General features: G+C 38.3%; 1 protein-coding gene across 1 annotated transcript in view; it reads right to left on the bottom strand.

Annotated features, from left to right (window-relative positions):
• Positions 1-25,440, bottom strand: part of LOC149256382 (MLO-like protein 14) — a 168,806-nt gene that overhangs the window by 41,115 nt on the left and 102,251 nt on the right. Inside the window, exon 7 of the mRNA XM_089460731.1 lies at positions 15,827-15,901. Within this exon, the coding sequence (XP_089316857.1) occupies positions 15,827-15,901 (75 nt within the window). The remainder of the gene's footprint in view (positions 1-15,826; positions 15,902-25,440) is intronic.

Below are 25,440 nucleotides of genomic sequence, written 5' to 3'. Positions count from 1 at the left end.
TTTCAGAAGAGCGAACTTGTATGAAGTGCCACATGTCACTGTTTCGACCTTTGGCACTGAAAAATATATACAAGAAACTACAGTCCGTCTTCTTTCTGTACCTTCTTACAAAATTTCAATCTGATGCTCAAAGAGAAAGTTATGAAAAATTTCCCCAGGTCACCTGTTTGGAATTTAATTCAGGAGTCTTCAAAAAGACCAACTTCCGCAGATCATATCTCCGCAAATATAGCGCGAAAAGCTCTAAAATTTGGACCCGAGGTTCAGTGCAATTTCTTCTCAAATGGTTTTTTTTTTAGCTTCTGAAACGTCACAAAAAAAAATTATAGCGAAAATGCCACGATGACCTGTTTGGAGCAGCGAAACCCTAGAATCCAAAGCTCTGATACCAAATGTTATGAAACCAGCTCAAGAAAAGATAGAAAAGATAGATCAACACCTTAGAATTCAGCCTCTTCGAGGGGGCAACCTCCTTTACATTACATAAATGAACAATTCTTGGATGATACAAATGAAAAGACCTCCTTTCTATATATAGTAGTCTAAGGGGTCATAACATAATCAGAGCCGACGTAACAATAATAATGTAAGGGCACAATAATAACAATAGTGGGCTTCTATGGGGCACAATAATAACAATAGTGGGCTTCTATGGGTACATCAATATAATAAGTGGGTTGTACTAATAACAATAAGGGGTTACACTAGTAGTATAAGGGCCTAACAAAATTGGTTGAATGCCTCTTCTAGGAAGGAGTGTTTTGCATTTAAGGAAGATGTACATAGATGAAGCCATTCACCCTGTCAAATAAGGCATATTTTAACTCTAGAAGAGGTTTCTGTGGGGAAGATCCCAAGGACATTTGTATATAATTTAATGAAATGTTGACTAATTCCAATGGAAAGAAAGATGGATCTAGGAGCTTGTCAATAATACTTGGTGTAGAGTGGTTGGATTGGAGGTTATAAAAGGCCAAACTCATCTTATTCACAAGATGGACTGATGTGGAGGAGAAAAACCCTTGTTCAGGGGCATTTCAATGTGAAGTTCTCCATCATTCTTTTATTTTTCCTGGATCAATTTGATGGCTTGAAATTAGTTGTACAAATCTGTTAGGATAATCCTTGAAGAAAGGCGAGTTTGCTCCAATAAAAGTACCTTGGGATTGAGGCGAAAACCTCCCTTTTGTTGATGATGATAGCTCAGATGGGCACTTCTACTTAGGCTAGGTGTCAAGCATGTGGAATATGTCCAAAAGCCTCTTTAGGTACTTGCTCATATTAAGTAAGTTACTGTTATGATCTCTTTCCTAAGTAAGCACATTGATTAATTTATTAATTAATGTTGGATATTGGGATAAGGTATTCTAATGAAAATTAACTTAATTTACTTTAGTGAGTTATATCTAATCTTTACCGTTGATTTTAAGTGAGACTTAGGGTCTGATCCTAGCCATCGATCACTAAGGAGATCTAGGGTTTGAGATCTAGTTCAATGAGAAATTATAAAAGAAGCCTAAGAGAGAGGTGAAAGACACATCGATTCCATTGAGAGAGCGAATTTCTCAAGATTAGAAGTCTCAAGACTGAGGGAAAAAGAAAAATGTACATCCAGAAGTTCAAGTAAGCACAATTTTGGCAAGTGGAGTGCACAAGAGGAGGGTTAAGATTCACTTGGGGTTGAAGTTGAGGTGTGTCACAAACTTGGAGAGGCCAAGAGAGTCGAGGCTAAGTTTGTGGAGGTGTGTCGTGAGTGTGCGTAATCCGAGAGGGTTGAGACCACACTAGTGAAGGGTACGAGAAACTTCATTAGGGTAAAGCAGCGATAACTAGTTGTTGAGTTTTGTAGCTTCAATAAGTCTTTTGCATAGGTTGGTGTCTTGCATGCAAGAGAATTCCACTTTAGGTGGTTGTTCAAGAGAAGCAACTACTATGGTCTCCTTCCTAAGTTTTAACTTAAGAAATGTACATTGCTTAATTATTTGATTAATGTAGACTTTGGGCTAAAGTTTTTTTTCTAAGAATAAATATTAATGATTTAAGTTACGTAGATCTAACTCCATCGTTGATCAAAGAAAGCTAGGATTTAATCATAGTCGTCAATCACTTTGGAGATTAGGGATTTGGCATATGGAGAATCTTAAAAGAAGCACAAGGAGAGGATCAAGATAACGCAAGAGAAATTCAAAGAGAGACTATGAAGAACTTGCATGAGTCATAGTGCACATTTGATGAATAAGAGATTCACAAGTGAAAAAATCAGAAAAATGTATAATCAAGATTTCGAGTAGGCATAACTTTGTAGGTGGAGCACACAAGAGGGTCGAGATTTGCTTGAGCGTAAGGCCGAGGTGTGCCACAAGTTTGGAGAGGACAAGACGATCGAGGCTCAGTTTATGGAGAGGTGCCATAAGTGTGGGGAGGTTGTTGATTTTTCAAGTGCAATAGATACAAGCACAATATTTCTCAGCTGTTGGTAATTACTTCGAATGATATAGATCTTCTTTTAACAATTCCAGTTTATCATTAAGGGATTACACTTCGGAAATTCCACCATAAACCATAAAGACAATAGAGATCACAATGCACAAAAGAGAACACAAGATTTACCTTGAGAAAACCTCAATTGGAGGAAAACCCTGACCACCTTTTTCTTAGATAAAGTCTTCGGTTCAACAAGAGATACATCTAATGCAGCTAGTCAACAAAGACATCAACAAGATCAACAAGCTATGGTCAAACCTGGTCTCCAACCCTCAAGTCAACTCAAACCAAGTCAAACTTCTACTCTTCAAAATTTCAACCTTCTTAGATCTGCCCAAAATTTCGGCCTGCCCAGAATATGTTTCCCATAAGCTGCCTAAAATTTCTACCTGCCGAAAACACTGTCCAAAAATTCGGTCTGTCCAAGAAACTGCGTAGAAAATTTCACACACATGAAATCTTTAGAGAGAGAGAGAAATGTGTACTAGAGAGAGATTTTCATCCTTCTTCTTCCTCTTATCCTTCGCTTGGATGCCTAGAACTTGTCTTTCTTGTGTGATGATCTAATGGTGCTTTTGTGGAAGAGGTCGAATGCCTTTATATAGTGGTATTTTTGTCCATAATGGGTGTGTCCCTTCACTAGACCAACTTGACTTGAGGGAGGGTCAACTTGGCTAACTTGGGCCCAAAATTTCAAATTTCAAATTTCTAAATTTTCTTTTAAATCTAACATGAAGAACATGTCTTAAATAAATTCTTTCAAGGACTAAATAATCAAAATAACATTAAGAACATGTCTTTCAAATTCTTTATACATTACAAGGGCTAATATAATTATGAAGACAAACCATAGCTATAAAAATTCAACACTCCCTCTCAGCTAGGGAGGTATTCATAATGACTAGACAAATATTCATAATCACCATAATCGGGTCACAATTGTGACATATGGTAATCCAATAGCATCAACTATTTACCATAATCAGATCAGTACCTTAGACCTATGGTATCTCCTCACCATAATACGGGTCGGTACTTCAGACATAATGTACATCATTTAGCATCAACTAGTCGCCATAATTGGGGTCAATACTTGACACATGGCATCTGAACTAGTCTTGGTCCACCATAATTCGGGTCAACGTCTTGACACATGGTGAATCGCCAAAGGCCACACTCTTAACAAAGTAATTCAAGGCCCAATGCTAAATTAACATGAAGCTCCAATACCATCTTCCTAATTCGGGTCATACATGACACAAGAAGAATGTCACTCCTTTCGACCATTCTCCCTATTTCAGGTCATAGTACTTGACATGGAGACAATCTCCCTAATGCAGATCATAGTACTTGACATAGGGAGAATGTCACTCCACAACGCTATTCCATCACACTTGCCCTCTTCCAGGGAAGGCGGAGCTAAGAAAAGAAAACCCTCTCCTGGACAGTCGAGAGAGAGGCATTCTCCACAAGTCCAAGCTTGTCTCTGAAGTATACAAACGTCACACAAGACAGAGGCTTTGTCAAAATATTTGCAATTTGCTCATGGGTGGAGGAATATTGGAGCTTCACTACTCCCTTTTGCACCATGTCACGGATGAAGTGGTATTTGATCTCGATGTGCTTCGACCTGTCATGGAACACTAGATTATCTGTAGCTTCATAGAGCTTTGATTGTCACAATTTATCACAGTTGACTTGAGCATATGAGCAAACAGTCCTGTGAGCAACTTTCAAAGCCATACTGCTTCACAACTCGCCAAGCTAGCTGCAATATATTTTGCCTCGGCAGTACTTAGCGCGAAAAATTTTTGCTTCTTGCTCATCCACAAAATCATAGCGGAGCCCAAAGTGAAGCAACCTCCAGATGTACTCAACCTATCTTCAGCACTCCCTATCGAATCTGCATCTATATAACCTTGCGGCTAAATTCGCCATTTGAAACATATCTCAAACCAAAATCAACCATACCACGCAAGTACCTCAACATTTGCTTTGCTACAATCCAATGATCATGTCTAGGTTCCACCTGGAACTGGTTCAACGTGTTTACTGCAAAGCAAATGTCCGACCTGGTATTAACCAGATACATCAACGAGCCAATCAACTTCCGATACATTGATGGATCTATCAAATCAGAGTCAAGGCTCTTAGCTTTCTCATATTTTTAACCATGGGAGTCGACATCGACTTGCAATCCATCATACCAAACTTTTGCAGGATCTTGATAATATATTTTCCTTGACCAAGAAAGATTTCGACGAGCTTTTGCCATACTTCTAGCCCCAAATAACAGTGCATCAATCCAATCCTTCATGTCAAATTCATAAGCTAGCTCCCTTTTACACTGAATAATCAGATGCTCCATACCTATCAGAAATAGGTCACCAACATACAATAATAGGATCACAGGTCCATTCTTCTTGACCTTGAAGTACAAGTTTGGATCAACATCACTTTTGGAGAAACCAAGTCTCATCAGATAATAGTCAATTCATGTATACCAGGGTCTCGATGCTTGCTTAAGTCCATACAAGGCTTTCTTCAACCTGCATACATGAACCTCTCTACCATGGATCTCAAAACCTTGAGGTTACTCTAAGTACACTTTTTCTTCAATCGCGCCATTAAGAAAACCAATCTTTGCATTCATTTGATGTAAGTTCCAACCCATAGAAAAAGCAATAAAAATAATGGATCTAATAGTAATGTATCTGGTAACCACAGAAAAAGTCTCATCATAGTCTTCTCCCTCTTTATCGGAGAAACCTCTAGCCACAAATCTTGCCTTGTATTTATCCATGTTGCCATCCATTACATGCTTGGTCTTGTGTACCCATTTAGAGGACACCACTGATTTTCCTTCAAATATAGGCACAATTTCCCATACATCGTTCTTCATAATCGATTGGTATTCTTCCAACATTGCATCCTTCCAAATGTCTTGTTTAGTGGCTTCTTCATAGGTGGAAGGTTTAGCATCAATAAGATTAATCATCAATGTTGCATAACCAAAATACCTCTTTGCCCTCTTGCTTTCCCTGAAGGTGTCGCGTGGTGTTGCATGTCCTTCAATTTCTTTGAAAGTAGATCTCAACCAAGCAGGCCGTTTCTTGATTGCAAGAACAATCGGGTCCACTAGTTCACTTGGCCCTACTGGTTCTTATTTATGATCAATTAGGTTTCAACAGGGCTTGATGGACCAAATCCTTCTTCCTTAGGAGCTTCATGTTCCTCATCCTCATCAATGTCCACTTCTTTAGACTTCCAATAAGCGGCATTCTGATCAAAGATCACATCCTTGGTAACTTCAACTTGTTTTTGACCTGGAATATAGATTTTATATGCCTTTGATGATTCACAATAACCAATGAATATTCCTTTCTTTCCTGAAGGCGCTCTAACTTCCCTCTCTTATCTTTAGGAACATGAATACAAACAAAACAACCAAATATTATTAAATGACCAACCTAGGGTTTTGTCTGGTGAACGCTTCTTCAGGAGTGTTGTCTTCTAAGATTCGATAAGGACTTCTATTTTGAATGTAGATAACAGTCATCGATGCTCCACTACATAGAAACATATGCAGGCTTTGTCATCCATCATTGCCTTGACTAATGGTTCTATTTTTTCTTTCAGCAAATCCATTTTGTTGTGGATTACAAGGGACTATTAGCTCCCTCTTAATCCCAGCGTCTTTGTAAAATCCAATGAGCATCTTGGAGATATATTCTCTTCCATTATTAGGTCTCAAGATTTTGATCTTCTTGCCCTTCAAATTTTCAACTTCAGTTTTGAATTCCTAGAACTTGTCAAAAGACTTCATCTTTCGTTTGCATGACGTAGATCCACGTCTTGCGAGAAAAATCATCAATGAATGTTACATAATACAAAGAGCCTCCAAGAGACTTCATTGGCATAGGACCACATACATCAAAATGAATTAAGTCCAAATATCGTTGGATCTACTTTTGCTGCTTGGAAAAGGCTTCTTGGTATTCTTTCCAAGTGCACATCCTTTACATACTCCATGTTCTTCCTGCAAACTTGGAACACATAAAACCATTTTCTTTAAGGTTGGCAAAGCTTTATAGTGAAGGTAAGCATATCTTCTATGCCAAAGCTCACATGGATTAATATCATTATCTACAAGTGCTTGAGTAGGTTGTTTCAAAAGTCTATACAACCTTGCTTCACGCACTCCAAATATTCTAGCAGAATCAATACTAGAGCCTTTGGGCCAAACAAGAACTTTGCCATCAACAAATGCTACTCTATCTCCTTTATCTTCCAAGCATGAACTTGAAACCAAATTCTTCTTCAAACCTGAGACATAAATTAAGTTGTTGAGATAAACGTTATTGTCTGATTCTAGCTCAATGGATGTATTTCTGATGCGTTTGACTGCATAATTATGGTTGTCTCCAAGTTCCACTTTTTGTGGTAATCTTCTTTCCAATAGACTTGTGAGGTTGTCTCGATATCCTGTCATGTGCCTTGAGGAACCACTATCTACTAGCCACAAGTCTTCACTATCTGCAACAAAACCAATAAGAACAAAGGAATAGAAGAATTCTTTATTACCTGGATTTTTGTTTTTTGATCTCTTTGAAAGTTCTTCAAAATATGCGGCAGAGGCATGCTGTTTTCCCTTTCTCTTACCATCATTCGATCTTTTAGGACAATCGTGTCTAAAGTGACCAAACTTGTGACATTGATACCATTGAACCTTGGACATGTCTCTCTTTCCTTGAGTGACAGATCTTTCTTCCATTTTCTTCTTTCACTTCTTCCTTGAAAACCAAATTTCTTTCTTCCTCCACCTTTCTTACAACGAGTTGCATATGCTTGAGAATTGTCTTCATCAGATCTTTGAATCTTTCCTCTTGATATGAGCCTTGATTCTTCTTGAGTACAATTGGCCCATAGTTCATCAAATTTTGGAGCATCTTTTCTAGCACAAATTCTTGTTGCAAAAGCATCCCATGGTTCAGGTAAACCATTGAGTGTTGTAGTTACTAATTCCTTATCAGAAATGACTTTATCAATTGCTTGTAGTTGATCTCTTAGTTAAGATATCCTCATGAAATATGAGGCTATAGTATCATTCCTTGTCATTCTAACATCACAAAGTTCATTCTTCAAACTCATGGCTTGACCAATATTGTTGATAGTGAACAAATTGATTAGGGCATCATACATCTGCTTTGAATATTGAAGATTTGAAATGTAGGGAATCAAGTGATCCTTGATAGAGTCCACAATGGTACTCATGGCTATGATGTCATCCTTCTCAAACCTTGCTTTCTCTTTATTGTTTTCTGGTTCGGTGACCTTGCCTTTTATGATAACCAAGAGACCTTTTGCAAGGAGCAGATCAATCCTTGTCTTCCAAGCCCTAAAGTTTGTAACTCCTAATTTTTTTCTGCCTTCATGTGGGAACCCATAGTCATAGACATGCAAATAGATTGTAGATTTAGGGTTTCAAGAGTGATCTATGATAGATACCATGTTGATTTTTCAAGTGCAGTAGATACAAGCACAATATTTCTAAACTACTGATAATTATTTTGAATGATATAGATCTTAGATATCATTTTTGGGATTCAACTGCGTTAAGTAAGTCATTCAAACGTATGACCATTTCCATGAGAGGTAGTCGTAACTGACTAATTTCTCATGATTTTTGAATAGTTCACTTAGCACTCATTGCATCGGGTGATGCTCACAGGGGTGAAGAAGTGGGATTGAAACTAGTGAAATGTGGAGAACGAATCACATAGCATCAATCATCACTTCCAGGGCTTGCACCTGGTAACCAGGACTTCCCAGGAGGTCACCCATCCCAGAACTCCTCTGGCTCAAGCGCGCTTAACTGTGGAGTTTTTCCCCACAATCAAGCCCACTTAGCTTGCTACCCCATTTGCAAAACCTTAGCAAGTATTGTGCCTCATGAACCATTCAAGTAGAGATCCCTTGACTCTTTTTGAATTTAAGTATGGGGGATTTACGCAGTGCATTATATTAGATATCATTTTTGGGATTCAACTGCGTTAAGTAAGTCATTCAAACGTATGACCATTTCCATGAGAGGTAGTCGTAACTGACTAATTTCTCATGATTTTTGAATAGTTCACTTAGCACTCATTGCATCGAGTGATGCTCACAGGGGTGAAGAAGTGGGATTGAAACTAGTGAAATGTGGAGAACGAATCACATAGCATCAATCATCACTTCCGGGGCTTGCACCCGATAACCAGGACTTCCCAGGAGGTCACCCATCCCAGAACTCCTCTGGCTCAAGCGCGCTTAATTGTGGAGTTTTTCCCCACAATCAAGCCCACTTAGCTTGCTACCCCATTTGCAAAACCTTAGCAAGTATTGTGCCTCATGAACCATTCAAGTAGAGATCCCTTGACTCTTTTTGAATTTAAGTATGGGGGATTTACGCAGTGCATTATATTAGATATCATTTTTGGGATTCAACTGCGTTAAGTAAGTCATTCAAACGTATGACCATTTCCATGAGAGGTAGTCGTAACTGACTAATTTCTCATGATTTTTGAATAGTTCACTTAGCACTCATTGCATCGGGTGATGCATCAGTTTACCATTAAGCAATTACACTTCATAAATTCAACCATAATCCATAAAGACAGTAGAGATCACAATACACAAAAGAGAACACAAGAATTACCCTAGGGAAACCCACTTGGGGAAAAACATAGCAACCTTTTTCTTAGAGAAATTAGTGTAACACGACTCTTACAAGACCCGCTAGTACTAGCAGGTCTTGATGGGTTTTATAGCAAGACATGTCACTCGCACAGAACTCACAGTTTCTACTCGTACCTGCCAAAACCCACATAAAATTTGGTTACCTGCATTGAACGCATGAAGAACCGCATAGGACCCGCATAAGACCCCTGGAGACTCTCAAAATTTGTTTTATCCTATTTTTTTTTTTTTTTTGGAGATCATGTTGACGGAAAGGGAAAAAGGAGGGATGAAAATGGAGGCCGAATCTTATACGGGTCGTCGAATCAATAGCTAGACGAGTTTTATACGAGTACGATTCGTGCAACATTGAAAGAAATTCTTTAGTTCAACAAGAGATACATCTAACGTGGCTAGTCAACTATGACACCAACAAGATCAACAAGCTATGGTCAAACCTGGTCTCCAGCCCTCGAGTCAAATCAAACCAAGTCAAACTTCTGCCCTTCAAAATTTCAGCCTTAGATCTCTCAAAAATTTTGACTTGCCCAAAATATGCTGCCCAGGATGTCGGCCTGCCCAAAACACTGCCCAGAAATTCGGTTTGTCCAGAAAATTGCCCAGAAAAAGTCACACGTGTGAAATTTTGAGAGAGAGAGAGAGATGTGAGCTAAAGAGATATCTTCGTCTTTCTTCTTTTCGTCCTTCCTCTTGTCCTTCGCTTGGATGCCCAAAACTTGCCTTTCTTGTGTGATGATCGAATGGTGCCTTTGTGGGGGAGGTTGAATGCCTTTATATAGTGCTCTGCCTGTCCAGAATGGGTGTGTCTCTTCACTGGGACAACTTGACAAACTTAGAGCCAAAAATTCAAATTTCTAATTTCTAAAATTCCTCTTTTAAATCCAACATGAAGAACATGTCTCAAATAAATTATTTCAGGGACTAAATAATCAAAATAACATTAGGAACATGTCTTTCAAATTATTTATACATTACAAGGGCTAATATAATTATGAAAACCAACCATAGCTACAAAAATTCAACAGCGGCCGAGTTTGTGGAGAGGTGCCGCAAGTGTGGGGAGGCCGAGAAGATTGAGGCCGCACTTGTGGAGGGGCTAAACAACTTTAGGAAGACCAAACTTGTGAATGATTGCAAGTGCAAGACAAATTTTTGGGGGCCAATTTGTTGTTCTTGTCTCACTTTTCTGGGTTATTTTCTGTTGTTATTTGCTGAGTTAAAGTGCCAGAGAATTTTATGTAGTTTTCAGATTTTATTTACTGCATAATAATTCATTTACTAGGTAAATAATTTCTGAGGGTAAAATAACTGCACGGAACATTAAATCTGAAACTGACACTCGAAAAATTAACACCAAGAAAGTGCAAAAGGATTTCTAGGGGCTGATTTTACCAGGTTCCATTAGCTGTATTTTGTGTGTCTTCTTTGAGGGTCATTTTCCCTGTTAAGGGAGCTCTTAATTTTTTGAGTAATAAAAAGTGAGGGAAAATCAGGAGGGTGAAAACTTTTTTGTGTTTACGATTGGTTTTCTAGTTTAAAGTTCTGCTGCAAATTATTTAAGTTAAAATACTAGTGTATCTTTTATTCAATAGTTTTTTCAGAAAAATAACTTACTGGGTGAATATATTTTTTGTGTATAAATTATAAAATAAATTGCTAGGAATTTAAATCAGATCTTGTATTGGAAAATTAACACCTTTGTCTCCCTGTAATCATTGTGCTCACTGAAAAATATTTGCCACTGTTAGTTCTAACTTCTTGGTGAGGGTTGTTCACTATATCTTTGATTGTTGCCCTAGCCTATGTCACAGGGTTTGCCAAATTTGAACCTTGAGGTTCGAAATTCGGCGAACCCAAAAAAAAAAAAATCAAATTCGTTCGAACCTCAACGAATTCGAATTCGAACCTCAATGAATTCGAACCTAAAGACAAACCTGAAATTTTTTAATTTTTTTTGCCGTTCGAGGTTGAGTTCGAGTTGCTTTTGTCAGTTGTTTTAAGGTTTATGAGAAAAACCATGGGCAGCATGTGGTTTTCTCTTGTTTCGCTTACCACCACTTAGTTTCCCATGGTGGCCACTGGTTTGGCTTTATTTACCATGGTTGTTGATATATTTTCACAAGCCAACTTCAGTTTGAGTGTACTCACTCTATTGTGCTCAGTGTTGCCATTGTGTGTTGTATTGTCTGCAATTTTCTGAATTCAATTTCTAGATGCTGCTTGTCCTCGTCGCCTAGAGCGTGAAGTGAATAGTGGTCGTGATTTGTGGCTCATGGGTGCTCACTGCTACTCATATAGCTTTATTGATTGATTTTGATTTTTTATTATTTCATGTCATATATATATGTTGAAAAATATATATAGTCGAACTTAATGTCGAACCTCATACGAGCCTCATGGGAAAATTCGAATTCGAATCGAACTTAATCGTTGTAGAACTCGAATTCGAACCCGAACCGTGTGACATAGGCCCTAGCTAAGGTTGAAGGTTAGGTGTGGCACATTTAGGCATCACTGTATTTGTGGTGAAATCATACTCAAAGAATGATGTATTGTTGGTTGTTTGTTCAAATAAATAAGGCTTCTTAATTTGTCTACTTCATTTTGATGGTTTCATATGGAGTTCCCCTTTAATTGTTCAAGGTTGCATGTTATGACTTGGCCAATTTGTACTTCTTGTGAGGAGCATCTTTGGAAGGACCCTCCTATTTTCTGCATGATGACATGGATCCATGTGGTTGGTTAAAGCATGTTTATAAAAACCTAACTACGCCTCTTTCCATATGGTTTAAAACCTTTTGGTTGTTGATCGTGACTCCATTGCACAATTAGATAGGCACTAATCTTAGTAATCCATCATTTTTTTGCATTAAAGAATATCAAAACTATATTTTCTAAGGAATTTCCCCCCTTGTGTCAGAAAAGAACTGACCTAAGGTTAGAGGAAGAGTTGTGGTGTTGAAACCTTCCTAGGTGCCTCTAAGGTTGTAATTTATTCAAGGATTTGGATGTCTTTGAGTGTAGGTCTGAGATGTAACAAAACCACCAAGATGTAGAGGAGGTAGGTTTGATGAAGAAGCCAAGTTCTATGTCAATGCTGGCAAGGCCAACTATTTAGCAAACATTGACTTTCATTCCTTTGGCAAGTCAATGGTCAAATAAAAGGATGATGACATGACTCGATCTTCACCAACCTTGCTAGTACAATTCACCTCCAGCTGCTAATTGAAGACCTTGTTTTAAAGTGGACTGTAAACATCTTACCTGTCCAAAGTTCAAATGTTTTGTTTATGTTTTAACAAGCATTCTTTGTGCCTAGAGGTGCTCTGCAGACCAGTGTGAGATAGATGTTGTAATAACATAAGGTTACATGGGTAATGCTAGCATATGTCAACTCAAAAAAGTTAATTAATACAAAACAAAATTAACTTTGTACATTTTAAATACAACAAATTCCAATTGTGCATATAAATTATTGGAGGCATGGCATCATGAAGCTAATGGTAAATTTTTCATAGCACCCAGCTTCACTAATTTTGGCATCCTTTCTGCGACCATATTCTGTTGCACAACTTGTTTTTCTTAACACTCTTAGATGGGTATCTAAAATTTTCTTATTATAGAAGCATACTGCTGCCGAATGTGATTGCGTTTTTAACATTTTTTCTAATAATGTGGACCACGTGTTAGGATAGGACAATCCATATGCAATATACCATGCCCGTCAACATCATTAGCAACCCTCATCTTCATATATTAGCATGAATAGAGCAATAATTTAAACAAAGGGAACATTGGTTTGTAACTATTGGATTCCATAAATAGCAATGTTACCAGACCCAGAATCGGCAATAAATCGACAAGGCAAAAGAGCGAAGAGTTTTAATTGGATCAGGGAAAAATCGGTGAATTCAACAAATAAAGATATACACATATATTGAATTTAAAAAAAACAACAACAACAACATTTTTATTTTATATTCAATAAAGCCATGTCCAAACAATGCATAATATCAATAGATGTCCAAAATATCATGAATGAATAAGTATCTCGTATATATTATGAGTCCAAACATGATCCGAAGTACTGAGTCCTGACTCCTAACCAGTGACTACATAGAACCAGAAGCATCTGCTTCTGAAAGTTTATAAAGTACTGTATATTAATCAGTAAAAAAAAAGTAACTGAAATCTCTTGATTGATGCTGAAATGATACAATAATGGTTTGCTACTGAAATTTCTGACAGAGCACACACTGAAGCTACACTGGAGCACACTGCACACTATGCCTCTATTACACTATGACTCTATTATGCAGAGTAAATTGAAACTGAAACCATGCCTCTATTACCTTCTCAATGTATGAGTTGCAGGGCTGAGCAATGAGAAGTCAGTTACAGACTAATGTTTAATTTTTCACCTAACTAAACCACACAGCAAAAAATGCAGGAACCCTAAAAGTTAAAACCTATGCTCGCCGAGTTGAGGGTTGAAAATCGCCTCAGTCGCCTAAATTGCAATAATCGGTGAGTCACAAGTCAAACTCATGTTGACCACGAGGCAAACTTGGTCAACACGAGTTTGACTCACCCAAAGTTGAATCGGATCGTTTGAGGGAAGAGCAGAGTTTGACTCGTGATTAATCGTGAGTGATCGAAGATTCATGTTTCACTGATAAATAGATTGAAAAAAACTACGCTTAAACTCAGATTTAATCAGTGAAGTAATATCCACATAGAAATATAATTTTAAATGAATCTCTTTATGTATAAACTCAAATTGCCTAGCTGTTCCTAAAACTGATGTGGTTAGCAGGACCACTGGCATCAATTCACTAAGTGTACATTTTCCGTCAACCTTCTTCTTCTGATGTCTTCCATAAGATTAGTTTGACTTGAAAGTCTCTCAAGACACGAGTGGAGTAGTGACTTCACCTAAATTTTAACATATTAGCAAATAGCGAATCTATGGGCCTGTGATGCCTAAATTACAAAACTTTACGTGTTCTTAGTATAGGCCTTGCAATATTTGTGTTTTCCCTTCCATATGAAACCAAATTACATGAATTACCAAGATGTGACATTTGAGACACGATATTTTATATTTTCACATGAGATTTATTTTAGATTTTAATCTTAAATTTATTAAACACGGGATAGGATTAAAAGGAAAAATTAAAATTAAAATAGTTTCATATTATATCATTTTATTGTTATATTGTTTTACATAACAAAATTTGAAAATTTCAACAGTATTTGTATTTGTATGCAAATATTTTCTTGTTGAATAAGGCAGTTGATCCGTCCCAATGAGACTGGCAAGAAAGCAGTCTGTCAGCATTTTGTTTCAGTACGTTAACCTAGACTAGACCTTTGTATAAACTATAATGTCAATGATTTGTAGTATCAAATAGTATCTGTATTCTCATTATTTAACTATCGCCAACAAAAGCATATGAGAAGAGGGGAAAATAAGCTTTTCTCAGGCATCTCAAGAACCATTCTTATGCACAACTGGGGGTTCTTATGGGAGAGAAGCTTCAAAAAGGTTGTGAACAACAAAGTAAAGCCAGTGCAGTGCATGCAATGTTTTGGACTGCCAATGACAAATATTTGAAACCTCACACTCTTACGACTAGATGTGCCTATTTTGAATTTGAAATATTGAACTCCCGTTTCATTTACAACAGACATTACAATTATGTAAACTAACAGTAGTACAAGAACAAATACCATTAAAAAAGACATTAATCTGCTATAGCCTTTCATTTAATATTAACAGCCCTAGATCAGCCCCCAGGGGGCAGCTCAATTGGCGATGGCCGTGAAAATGAAGTGTTATGTGAGAGGAGGTTCGAGGTTCAAATCCCCCTGATTCACCTGTGTCTGCGGAAGGGGCATACATACGCACCTAGAGATTATAGTGGTAGCAATTGAAATCAACCCCATGTCACACAAGTACAAGACCAACCTAGTTGCTGATTCCTCTAGATAAAAAAGAAAAAAATATATTAACTGCCCTAGATCCATCTTAAGTACGGACCTGTCAAGCATTGAGAGGGATCAAATCCCTCAAGGTGCAAACATTTCCTCAGATTTTGCACTCTGTAAAAGGCTTGCAACTTGAAGGACTTGTTCCCTCTCGACAACTGATTGATATGAAGTTCAAATGGATCTAGGCTGTTATGTAATATGACCGTTATGGGAGGATATTTGATATAATAGTCCTAAGCAGGACCAAGGCATAGTAAAGGCTTAGTTAAATGATCAGTCACGAGTTATTAAATGTAGTGATTAAAAGAATAGGTATTTGTGAGACTTGAGTTATGGAACATAATCCTCTTCGAATATGTAAGGAGACATTGCATCACCCAATAATAATTAAAATATTCTCTCTCGTATTCTTTGTGCATTTATGTCTATGCTCGTTTGTGTAAAATATGACAAAAAGAGCATTTCCTGTTACTTCAACTATCCAGAATTCGCTGACAATGGTCAACAATGAACATAATACCATAATAAAACTTTCAGTTTCAATTATCTATGGATGCGTGGCAGTAAAAGCACTCTAAGTGGTGGAAGGCCAATATAGGAAGATACTTACTGTCACAAATCCCATTCTCAAAGTTATGTAATCAGCTTTTGTAACAGTTTGACCAAACTGCCGAAGAAAACACACCTGCAACCCCACAGAATCACAGATTAAAAAGTTACCATCAAAATCTCAACCACTGAGTTCGGAAAGTAACATTATACAGTGTAAAGTACAATTACTCCTTCCAGCCTATAATTTGTAGTTGTGCACAACTTTATATAATTTGCTTTAGAAAGTTACTAAAGACAACTCAATCATAAAGAAAAAACAATATCTAATGAAAAAGATACTAAACTAAAACACTACTAGGACACCAATGGCACTGCTAACTCTACAAGTTTCACCATCATATGCCTCTAGACCAGTACAATAATCATTGGCTGCAAAGACAACAAATCCAACCATTTGTTAGTGGGATATTTGATTCAAGTTGACTGACCAAATATTATAACTACAGGACCATGTTGGACCAGGTGCGTTAGATGTGGGACTATGAGATCTATGTTCAATGAAGGAGTAAAATACAAAAGAGTAATACAGATACATGATGTATTTCTTTTGAGAAACCATGAGGAGTGACTTTTAGAATAGAGATAACCAATAGAGTTAGAATAGCAAAGTAGATAGCAAGTAGGAATTGTTTCCCACTCAGGAGCAACTACTTCTAGACCACCCTCTCATGGGAGTGGTGTTGCTGCTTGGATGATCTCTCTTGCTAGTGTCTTTTGAATCAGACTTTTTTTCGAGTTCTTCCATCAAAGACATGATGATCTAGCTTCACATTACTTATGTGTTCTTTCAGATGACTTGGCCATTGTATATCATCTCCTATGCCTCACACCTCAAAGGTTATGTGCACTCATAGATGGCACCTAATGCATGATCTTTATTTCAATGGATGTGCTATATTCTCGTGTGTGGGTTTCTTTCTTAGACAAGGTGTATTAGTTTCTTACCTAGTTGTGACCAATGTTTTAAAACTCCGACTCCGACTCGGCCGAGTGTTGACTCCGACTCGGTATCGACTCGGTCGTTGTAAGAAATACATTAAATTTTTTTTTTTAATAAAAAAAACATAATTTTAAAGATTTTCATTCATGTTTCCAAACACGCAGCATTAGAATATAGATAGAAGACAACATATGATCAAATAGGCTCATGAATATATCCATTATATCAAAATGGCACCCAGTGCACTGTCCAATACATACATGATGATGATATAGAGATCAAAACAAAAACACATAACCAAGGAGGCTAGAAATGGCCTCTACAACAAAAGTAAATTGTGACTAGTACTACTAGCTACTGTTAGAGGAGCCAACATCATCTGGCTCAACCTGTGGATCAGAGTCAAACAGGGAAGCCCATGGCTCCTCCTCATCATCATCTCCAACTGCAACAGTAGAAGTGGTAGCACTAGCAGGCTATGCAGCAGCTGCAAGCTAAGATAGATAAGATATGCGCTTCCATCGTGGCTGAGTAGAGGAAGCGCCTGCAACTAGAGGACTTGGCGCCTTCAACTGAACATTATGTTCGAGTGATGCCTCCACCTGTAAATCCAAATCAAAATCCTCATCAGAATCAAACTCTGTTGGATGACTCTCCACTACCCAATCTGATGTTGGATCAATGTCTTCCAACACAATGAGATCTGAATCAGGTCTTTTGTTCAGCAATTAGTTGCGTCTGAGCCGGAGGTTGTATTGGACATTGACTAGATCGTTTGACCGTTTTTTATCCAAACGGTTTCTCTTCTTCGTGTGAATCCTCTCAAAGACAGACCAATTTCGCTCACACCCAGTAGCACTGCAAGTTTGACTCAAAATACGAATTGCAAACTTCTGCAATTCAGGGCAATGGCTACCAAAAGCCTCCCACCATTGTGCTTAAAAAAACATAGGAGTGTAATGACTTAGCTCAACAAAATTACAAATTATATCCAACTTTCAAATTATAAATGATTTAACAAAATAAGTATTAAGAATTTGAACATTGAAATTTTTGTTTACTTGGCTCATCTACTTCCCTTGCAATCTTTGCTAGGTTCTTCCCAAAGGTACATGTGGCTTTGCTGAAGGTTGTGACCTGTTGGTGTATCTCCAGCTGATCACACTCCAATGGGATCATGTGATCAATGTAGTCAATCAATCCATCTCTAACCTCCCCCTTCAAAGCTCCTGCCGCCAGAGCTTTATAATGATATCGTGGGTTCAAAAAATACCCAGCTTCATGTATAAGGCAACGGAGTTGATTGTTACATCTTTCATCAATGATTGCCAAAATGGGCCCATACTTGGCCACTTTATCCTTGTATGCCCTCTTTATTTGCTCATTTGCTTGATCCATAGCCTCATAAATGAAGCCCATAGCCAATCTTCCCCATCCACCAACCACAACACCTTAACCAATGGCTCAGCAACCTTCACAATCTCTACTGCCTTTCTCCAAAATATTTCCTTATTAACTTTCTTTTTCAATTCTCTGCCATCATGTTTGTGAGACCACTGGATTTGATTCCATTCATCACTGGAAAATATCTTTTGCAAGTTTCTATGTTGTGAAAGCATAAGATTGCAATGTCAAAAAATGAGTAGCAAATCTAGTGATGGCAAGCCTAATAATATCCCTACCCCCTGTGTGTCTCCTTGTAAGGTTCAAAATCCATGAATGATTGTAGATAAATTTATGCTTTTGGCATGATCTACAGTGTTTTTGACCCAATCTAATTTGCCAATATCCTCAAGCATGAGGTCTATGCAATGTGCAGCACATGGGGTCCAAAATATGGTTTTGTTTTTTTCCTCTAATAATTTACCAGCAAGAACATAGTTAGATGCATTATCTGTGATGACTTGAACAGCATTAGCCACCCCCACCTCCTCAACAACCTCATCCAATAGTTGAAACAACAATTGTCCATCTTTCACCCTATCAGATGCATCAACTGATTTTAGAAACACGGTTCCCAATGGGCAAAAGATAAGAAAGTTTATGATGGTACAGTTCCTTTGATCAGTCCATCCATCTGACATGATGGTACATCCTGTTCTTGCCCATGAGTCCTTGAAATCTTTCAAATACTCATTAATGGAGGCAATTTCTTTTTGCAAATGATACCCCCTTATCTCATGCATAGTAGGGCCTTTGAAGCCTTTTCCAGCAGCATGTATGGCATCAAACATAGGCTCATAATATGGTGAATGGGAAGCATTGAAGAGGATATCAACATCATACCACCATCTACATATGTAATCACAAGCAATCTCCCTCAATTCTTTCTTCCAATGGTCATCTAAAGTGGGCTGCAAAGTTCTACTAGCTTGAGGACCATGTGCATCTGATGGAGAGGAGGGTGTGACAGTGAAATAACTTTTGATATTCATATCACCCTTCTTTTTCATTTTACCCTTACCCTTTTCTTGAATAGACTCCAAAGAGGGAGGAACATATCAAAAAGGTTTGGATGCATCAGTACAAGGGATAGAAGAAGAACCCTCAAAATCAAAATGGGGGTTGCTAGCCATCATTTGTTGTATACTCCTCTTCCTCCCAATTTCAGCCTCTAATTCTTTTTGCCTAGCCTTTTCTTCTTTAAACTTCTCAAAGTTGGCTAACAAATCCTTCCTAATCTCCCCAATTTTTGGTGATTCACATGGAGTAATTTGGCCTCTAATCCCTGCCAAGTGTTGTTTCAGCCTATTAATGCCCCCAGGACCTTCCTTAATTTTTCTATGGCAAAATTTGCAATGCATTTGACTATCAACCATTTCAACATATGCCCAAGCAACATCTTTCACTCTAGGTGCCATTTTTTCACTTGCAAATCAAAGGAAAAAAATCTGAAAATGAAAACAAAAAAATTGCATTGCTTCAATGTTCATTTCTTTCACAAAAAACACTCTTTTCAATTTCCAGCTTTACACAAAAAAATAAATAAGCAAAAACAGATTTTTACAAGTGAAAAAAAATACCTCTAGGCACAAACTGCCTCTTCAAAGTTGCTCCAACAAACCAACTCCTCAATGTTGCTCCAATGGCTGCCCAAGAAGCTCCTCACTCCTGCTACAATGCTTGCCCAAGACTCCTCACTACTGCTCCAAAAACAAACTCCACAACTCCTCACAAACTCTCACTCAAATGCAAGGAGATGGCTGTGAGGAAATGAGAGGGTTGGGTGGGTTTTATAGGGTGTAGGAGAGGGGAATGGACCCCAAAAAACCCAAGGCAGATTACATTGGACTTTGGGGTCCCCAAAAATCAAATTTCAAAAACAAAAATGCCGTTGAAGTGACTTGACCAGCCGCTGTTACCGAGCCGGTCGAGTCGGCTCGGACTCAGCCGGGTTGTTACCGAGTCGGCCGAGTCGTTAGCCAACTCGGTCGGCTCGGTAACAACCCGGCCAGCCGGTCCAGTTCAAAGGCCGAGTCGACCCGATTGGGCTATGACTCAGACCAACTCGGTCAAGTTAGAGTCGAAACGACCGGTTTTTAAAACAAAGGTTGTGACCATAATAAATATTGGATGTGATCTAATAACACTTCTTAACAATAAAAAAATATTATTTTGTCACATTGTACCATGGGGGGGGGGGGGGAACAAAATTGTCCTTATATAAGTGTCATCAAGACTTGGGTTAAGTCGTACTACTGGGAATGTAGTTGAATTAGCATATTTCATATCCTAACCATACTTAACACTTAACACTTATCATCTTTTCCTTTTTTGTTGATGATTATAGCAGTGGACAAGTGCTTCTATTGTTCTACATAAGCTATAAGTGTTGAGCATGCAAGGGTCATCCAAAACCTCTTTAGGTACTTGCTTAATTTATTAAATGACATTTAGGATTATTTCCTAAGTCTAACTTAGGAGAAACGCAAAGATTAATTAATTAATTAACGTTGGTAATTCAGCGGAGATTTTCTAAAGAGAAGTGAATTATTCACTTTAGTGAATTAGATCTAATCTCTACCATTGATATCAAGTGGGTTAGGATTTAATCCTAGCCATCAATCACTTTGGAAATTAGGGTTAGGGATTTAGCTCAATGAAAAATTATAAAAGATAGCCCAGGGAGAGAAGACACATCATAATCATTAAGAGAGTGATTTTCTCAAAAGATGGTGAGAGACTCAGAGCCATGGAGAAAGAAGTGTTGTAGCAATTTTTTCTAAGTTGAATATTGTTGTGATTTGTCTCTAAGTGCTTAAGACATTTAACAATAAGTGTTGATTAGCAAGAATATGAATTTAGATATGAAGCTCACTTGCAAATACACAATATTTGTATGCTTATTTCAAAATAGATCCACAAGAAAACCAATAGCAATATAGCCACTTATCTAATTGTTTAGCAATGACAAGTAAAGATATTCCTTAGAATCAATGTCACAATGATACTAGTTATCTATGATAGGAATAGAGCATTGATCCACAATGTTATTTTTAGAGCAATTTACCAATTCTAGCAACTCAATTAACCTTTTAGAGCACTTACGAGGGAACCACAACACATATGCCACTTATGTTAATGCAAAAAATGATAAGACGCTAATGAACCTTTGACCAAATTCTAAGCCCAAATCACTTCAACAATGGATGTTCATGAATTAGATTTGTTCCTTAGATAATTTTAGAGCCTTAAATGTAATTTATTACTACTGCAATCATATGTTCAGAGGTCTACAAATTTATATCAGACTTTGAAATTATTATATCATCACTTAGAAGATGGTGCAAAATGTCAAAAATAAGCTAGAGAATCAAAGCAAGAAACCTTGCAATGACTGCCAATTAGTTTTATGACCACTTGTAAGCTATAGATCAGACTTTTAATATTTAGATAAGACCTTTAAAGAGCAGATATCAGACCAATATTAACTCAGAAAATCAGTGATTCAATCCTCCAAAAGCCAACAAGGTGCCAAATAATTAATGCCAAATGAGTTCCAATGATTAGTCAATGAACTTAAGTGATTGTTTAATGATATTTGGTCACTTTTAATGTCCTTTATTAGTATTATGGGACTGAAAAGATGGCTGTAGCAAAACAGAGAGGAAATTGAAGGATAGAGAAGCAAACCAAGAGGCCTAAGGGCCTAGTTGAGTGCTAGAAGGCTTGGAGATGACTCTCACTTCCTGCAACCACAATGTTAGCAAGAGAAACCACTGCAAAACAAGATCTTAGTCCACTAAAACAATGCAAAAACCAGAGATGACTGAAAATAGGGCTAGGGCAAGACTACAAAACTAGGAAAACCCCAACACTAGGGCTAGAAGGGGCAAAAATGAAGCTAGAGGCCAAAGAAGGGCAACGATGGAGGGAAGAAGGCCTAAAAAGACCTTGGGTGAGGGAAACAAACCGACACGGGCTGATGTCAAACACTAGAGGGATGACGCAAGGCAAGGAAAGGCCCCTAGAGGGGCAACGCCTAAGTGAAAGGCCCTTTAGGGCCTGCGGCAAGGGCACAAATGGAGGCCTCCTAGAGGCTACGACAAAGGCAGAAGGGGAGGGTCGAGGGCTTGGAGAGGCAGCCCAAGGCTGCAGTTAAAGGAAAGAGGGGGGTCGAGGCCCCTAAAAGGCTAGACAACAAGCGTTAAGGCCCTTAAAGGCCTGCGGCCTAAAGGAAGAGGGCCAAAAATGGCCACAACCAACCTAGAAAGGCTAGCGGCTAGCCTGAAAAGGGGAAAAAGGGGGAAGGCAAGGTTGGAGGAGAGGATGGCTAGGCCTTAGAGGCCTCAAACAATTTCCAGAAACTTGCAATCACAAAATGTCTCCACAAAAATTCCCAAAAATCAGTTCTTTAGGGCCTCAAAATGTTGGATGGCTTCCTTGGTCATTGAGTTTCTAGAAGCTAGGGAGGCTAGATCTTACCTCAAGGGCCTAGATCAGCCTTCCTTGCTTGGTTGAATAGCCTAGAAATATTTGTTGGTTCAAACCCTTGAACTATCACCTACACAAATGAATAAAAGAATTTGAAACCCCAAATATATATACAAAATTTTAAAACCCCAATACCCAAGTGCTACAAAACAAAACAAGAGCTAGAAAATAATTTACAAATATTTACAATATTTACAAATTAAAAAAATTACAAGCTCTCTTTAGCAAATTAATTCCTTTTGACCCTAAACAGTTATGAAGAAAAATCAATCAAAGGTAAAAGGCATGTGAAGAAGGGTGAAAAAACAAAAGCCGGGATAACTCATGTACTACAATTTCTCCCTCCTACATTCATATACCCAAGAGTGGGCTTCCCCTATTGTAGCCACCCTTGTACTATGGCATGTGGCTTGGAGCTTTCCCCTAATGCTCCACTCCATCCCATCATTATATCATGTGCTACCTACCACTTGATGGATGTACCATGGACATGTCACCCCCTTCAGAGTTTGAAACCACCTAATAGGGTCCTTGGTTAACCCCTTATTGAGCTTGGAGACACCTGTACATGCCAAAGCCCACAATGGAAGGGCATGCCACTATGAAGTGTCCAATTGATTCCATGATTTGTAAGCTATTTTACTCAATTACTCTAATGATTTTTTCTACTCAATTCAAGGGGACACATTGGATCTTATACAAGATTGCAAGTGGGTCTCCATTTGGGGTTTGGTCTCCCTATACAGGGTCCAAGCCCTCCAGAGCGTCATATTGACACTTGTAGGGTGAGCATTGAGAGCCATGGGCCTCCACTATAGCAAAGAGCATATTGTCACTTCATGGATCCCTCAATGCTATTCATTGATTGTTCATGTTCCACCTTTTTGGATGAGGATGATGCACTTGGACCACCATGCCCAACCGGCTTCACACTTGCACCACACACTTGGCAGATGTTCCAGGGCCCAGATGAGGATATGTCTCACCATGGGAGACAGAGGGAGGGATTATGTCATCATTCTAACCCTTACAAATGGTATACAAGCATTATCGATCCACTTGGAGACCCATGAGGATGTCATTGTGTCCCCACACCCACTTGGGGACACCACATTTGATTTGCTTGGATATCAAGGGGCCACCCCCTTGATCACTATGTTTGGAGCCTATTCTCTCACCTTGGCACACTTTGGACTCCACTAGGCCTCTTCAAGGGCCCAACGATTCATTGTATTTACTATTTTGCCCTCTTGAGTGGCTTATCTTTGTATTATGGAGCTATCTTGGTGGGCTTGTCACCAAGTCATGTCATTATTGTACATTATTTTATTATTTGGGGCTTAATTAGGCCTAATTAGGCAAATCAAACTCTTTAGGAAGGATATAAATTGATGAGAGCTCATTTGAATCTCATCATCACTTGGATTTGGATCATTTGTATCTCTTGAGATTTTCGCTGGACCTTTTGATAGACGAGTTGGAGAATTAATGCATTTCGATGTTTGGAAGATCTTGATTTTTGTCTTGGAGCTTCGCTTTTCTTGCACTTGATGATTGGAATAATTTCGCTATACATTGTGAGTACTCTTTTCATGCTTATCTTGTAATTTGTCTCATGAAATGATTTATGGAATATTTTCATTCATGACGCTGGTGTAACTGCTCTTGGGCTTCTACGAAGTTGCTTATCTTATCTTTGTCAGGGATTTTTCATATTGATTGTTGAAATGTATGGTGGATTATTGTCCTAGGGATACATGATTGCTCATGCATTATCTTGATAAGTCATCATTTGTAAATAATTTTAAGTATAAAACTCTCTTGTAACCTAGTTGTTGCTAATGCTATATAAAGTTGTTAAGGAACTCCTTGATTGAAATTAAGCACCTCTAAACATTGTTCCCATTAGACTACATTCTCCCAAAAGGCTAGGCAATCATCTAGTCCAAAGGTGATTGCAAAATAAAACCCTTTTTCACCTCCTTGCTTCTTTTTTGAGCCCTAACCTAGTAGGCCTCCTAGGGCATCACCTAAAATTGTTTGTATCCATTGAAAGACCTTGGAAATTGGTCAACTACTGCGCTGGGATCTTCTTGAGAGGTCCTCCAAATTTGAGGTTGATCCCACAGTGGAATCTCAAGATATTCCAAGCCCTAGCTTGAAGACTGTTCTCCTCCCTAGGTATCCTTTCGTTAGTGGCTTCAATAGGATCATTGTACTTGAATTCCAAGATAAATTCAATCCCATTTGATCCTATTCGCCTCCCAACTTAGTCAAGACCATCAATTTGTTGCTAAAAACCAAACCCTTGCCCTTGCTCGGGTCCACTTGGGCTTCTTTGTAGTCCCGCAAACTTGAAACTCCAATTTCACAAAGGACACTAGAAACCCTTTTCTGTTAGGATTCCTTGATTTTGGGTTCCTCTTTTCAAGTAACATTCCTCAAACCTTAGGTCTTGGTAATCCTCTATCCCTTCTAAGAGAGTTATTCACCTTACTCCTATAGCAAGTAAGCCCACTATTTGAGCCTCTCTTATGAATAGGCTTTAGGAATCACCTCATATCCTATCATTGATCCATCTATTCTAGTGATTCCTCTCATATCAGGACTCCTCCCATAGGTGAGAGTCCGTAAATAGTAGGAAGCTTTAGCTAAGGTGATAGTAGGTTTTTGCTCCATTGTTGCCACTTGGCCTAGTAGTTGCTCTATCGGATCCCCTCCTAGGACCCCTACTAGTT

This window comes from Pinus tabuliformis, chromosome 7 (genome assembly GCF_031772625.1).
Source record: "Pinus tabuliformis cultivar Carrire ecotype Pingquan chromosome 7, CPIR1, whole genome shotgun sequence".
Lineage (NCBI taxonomy): Eukaryota > Viridiplantae > Streptophyta > Pinopsida > Pinales > Pinaceae > Pinus > Pinus tabuliformis.
This window is presented reverse-complemented; position numbering and strand designations above follow the sequence as displayed.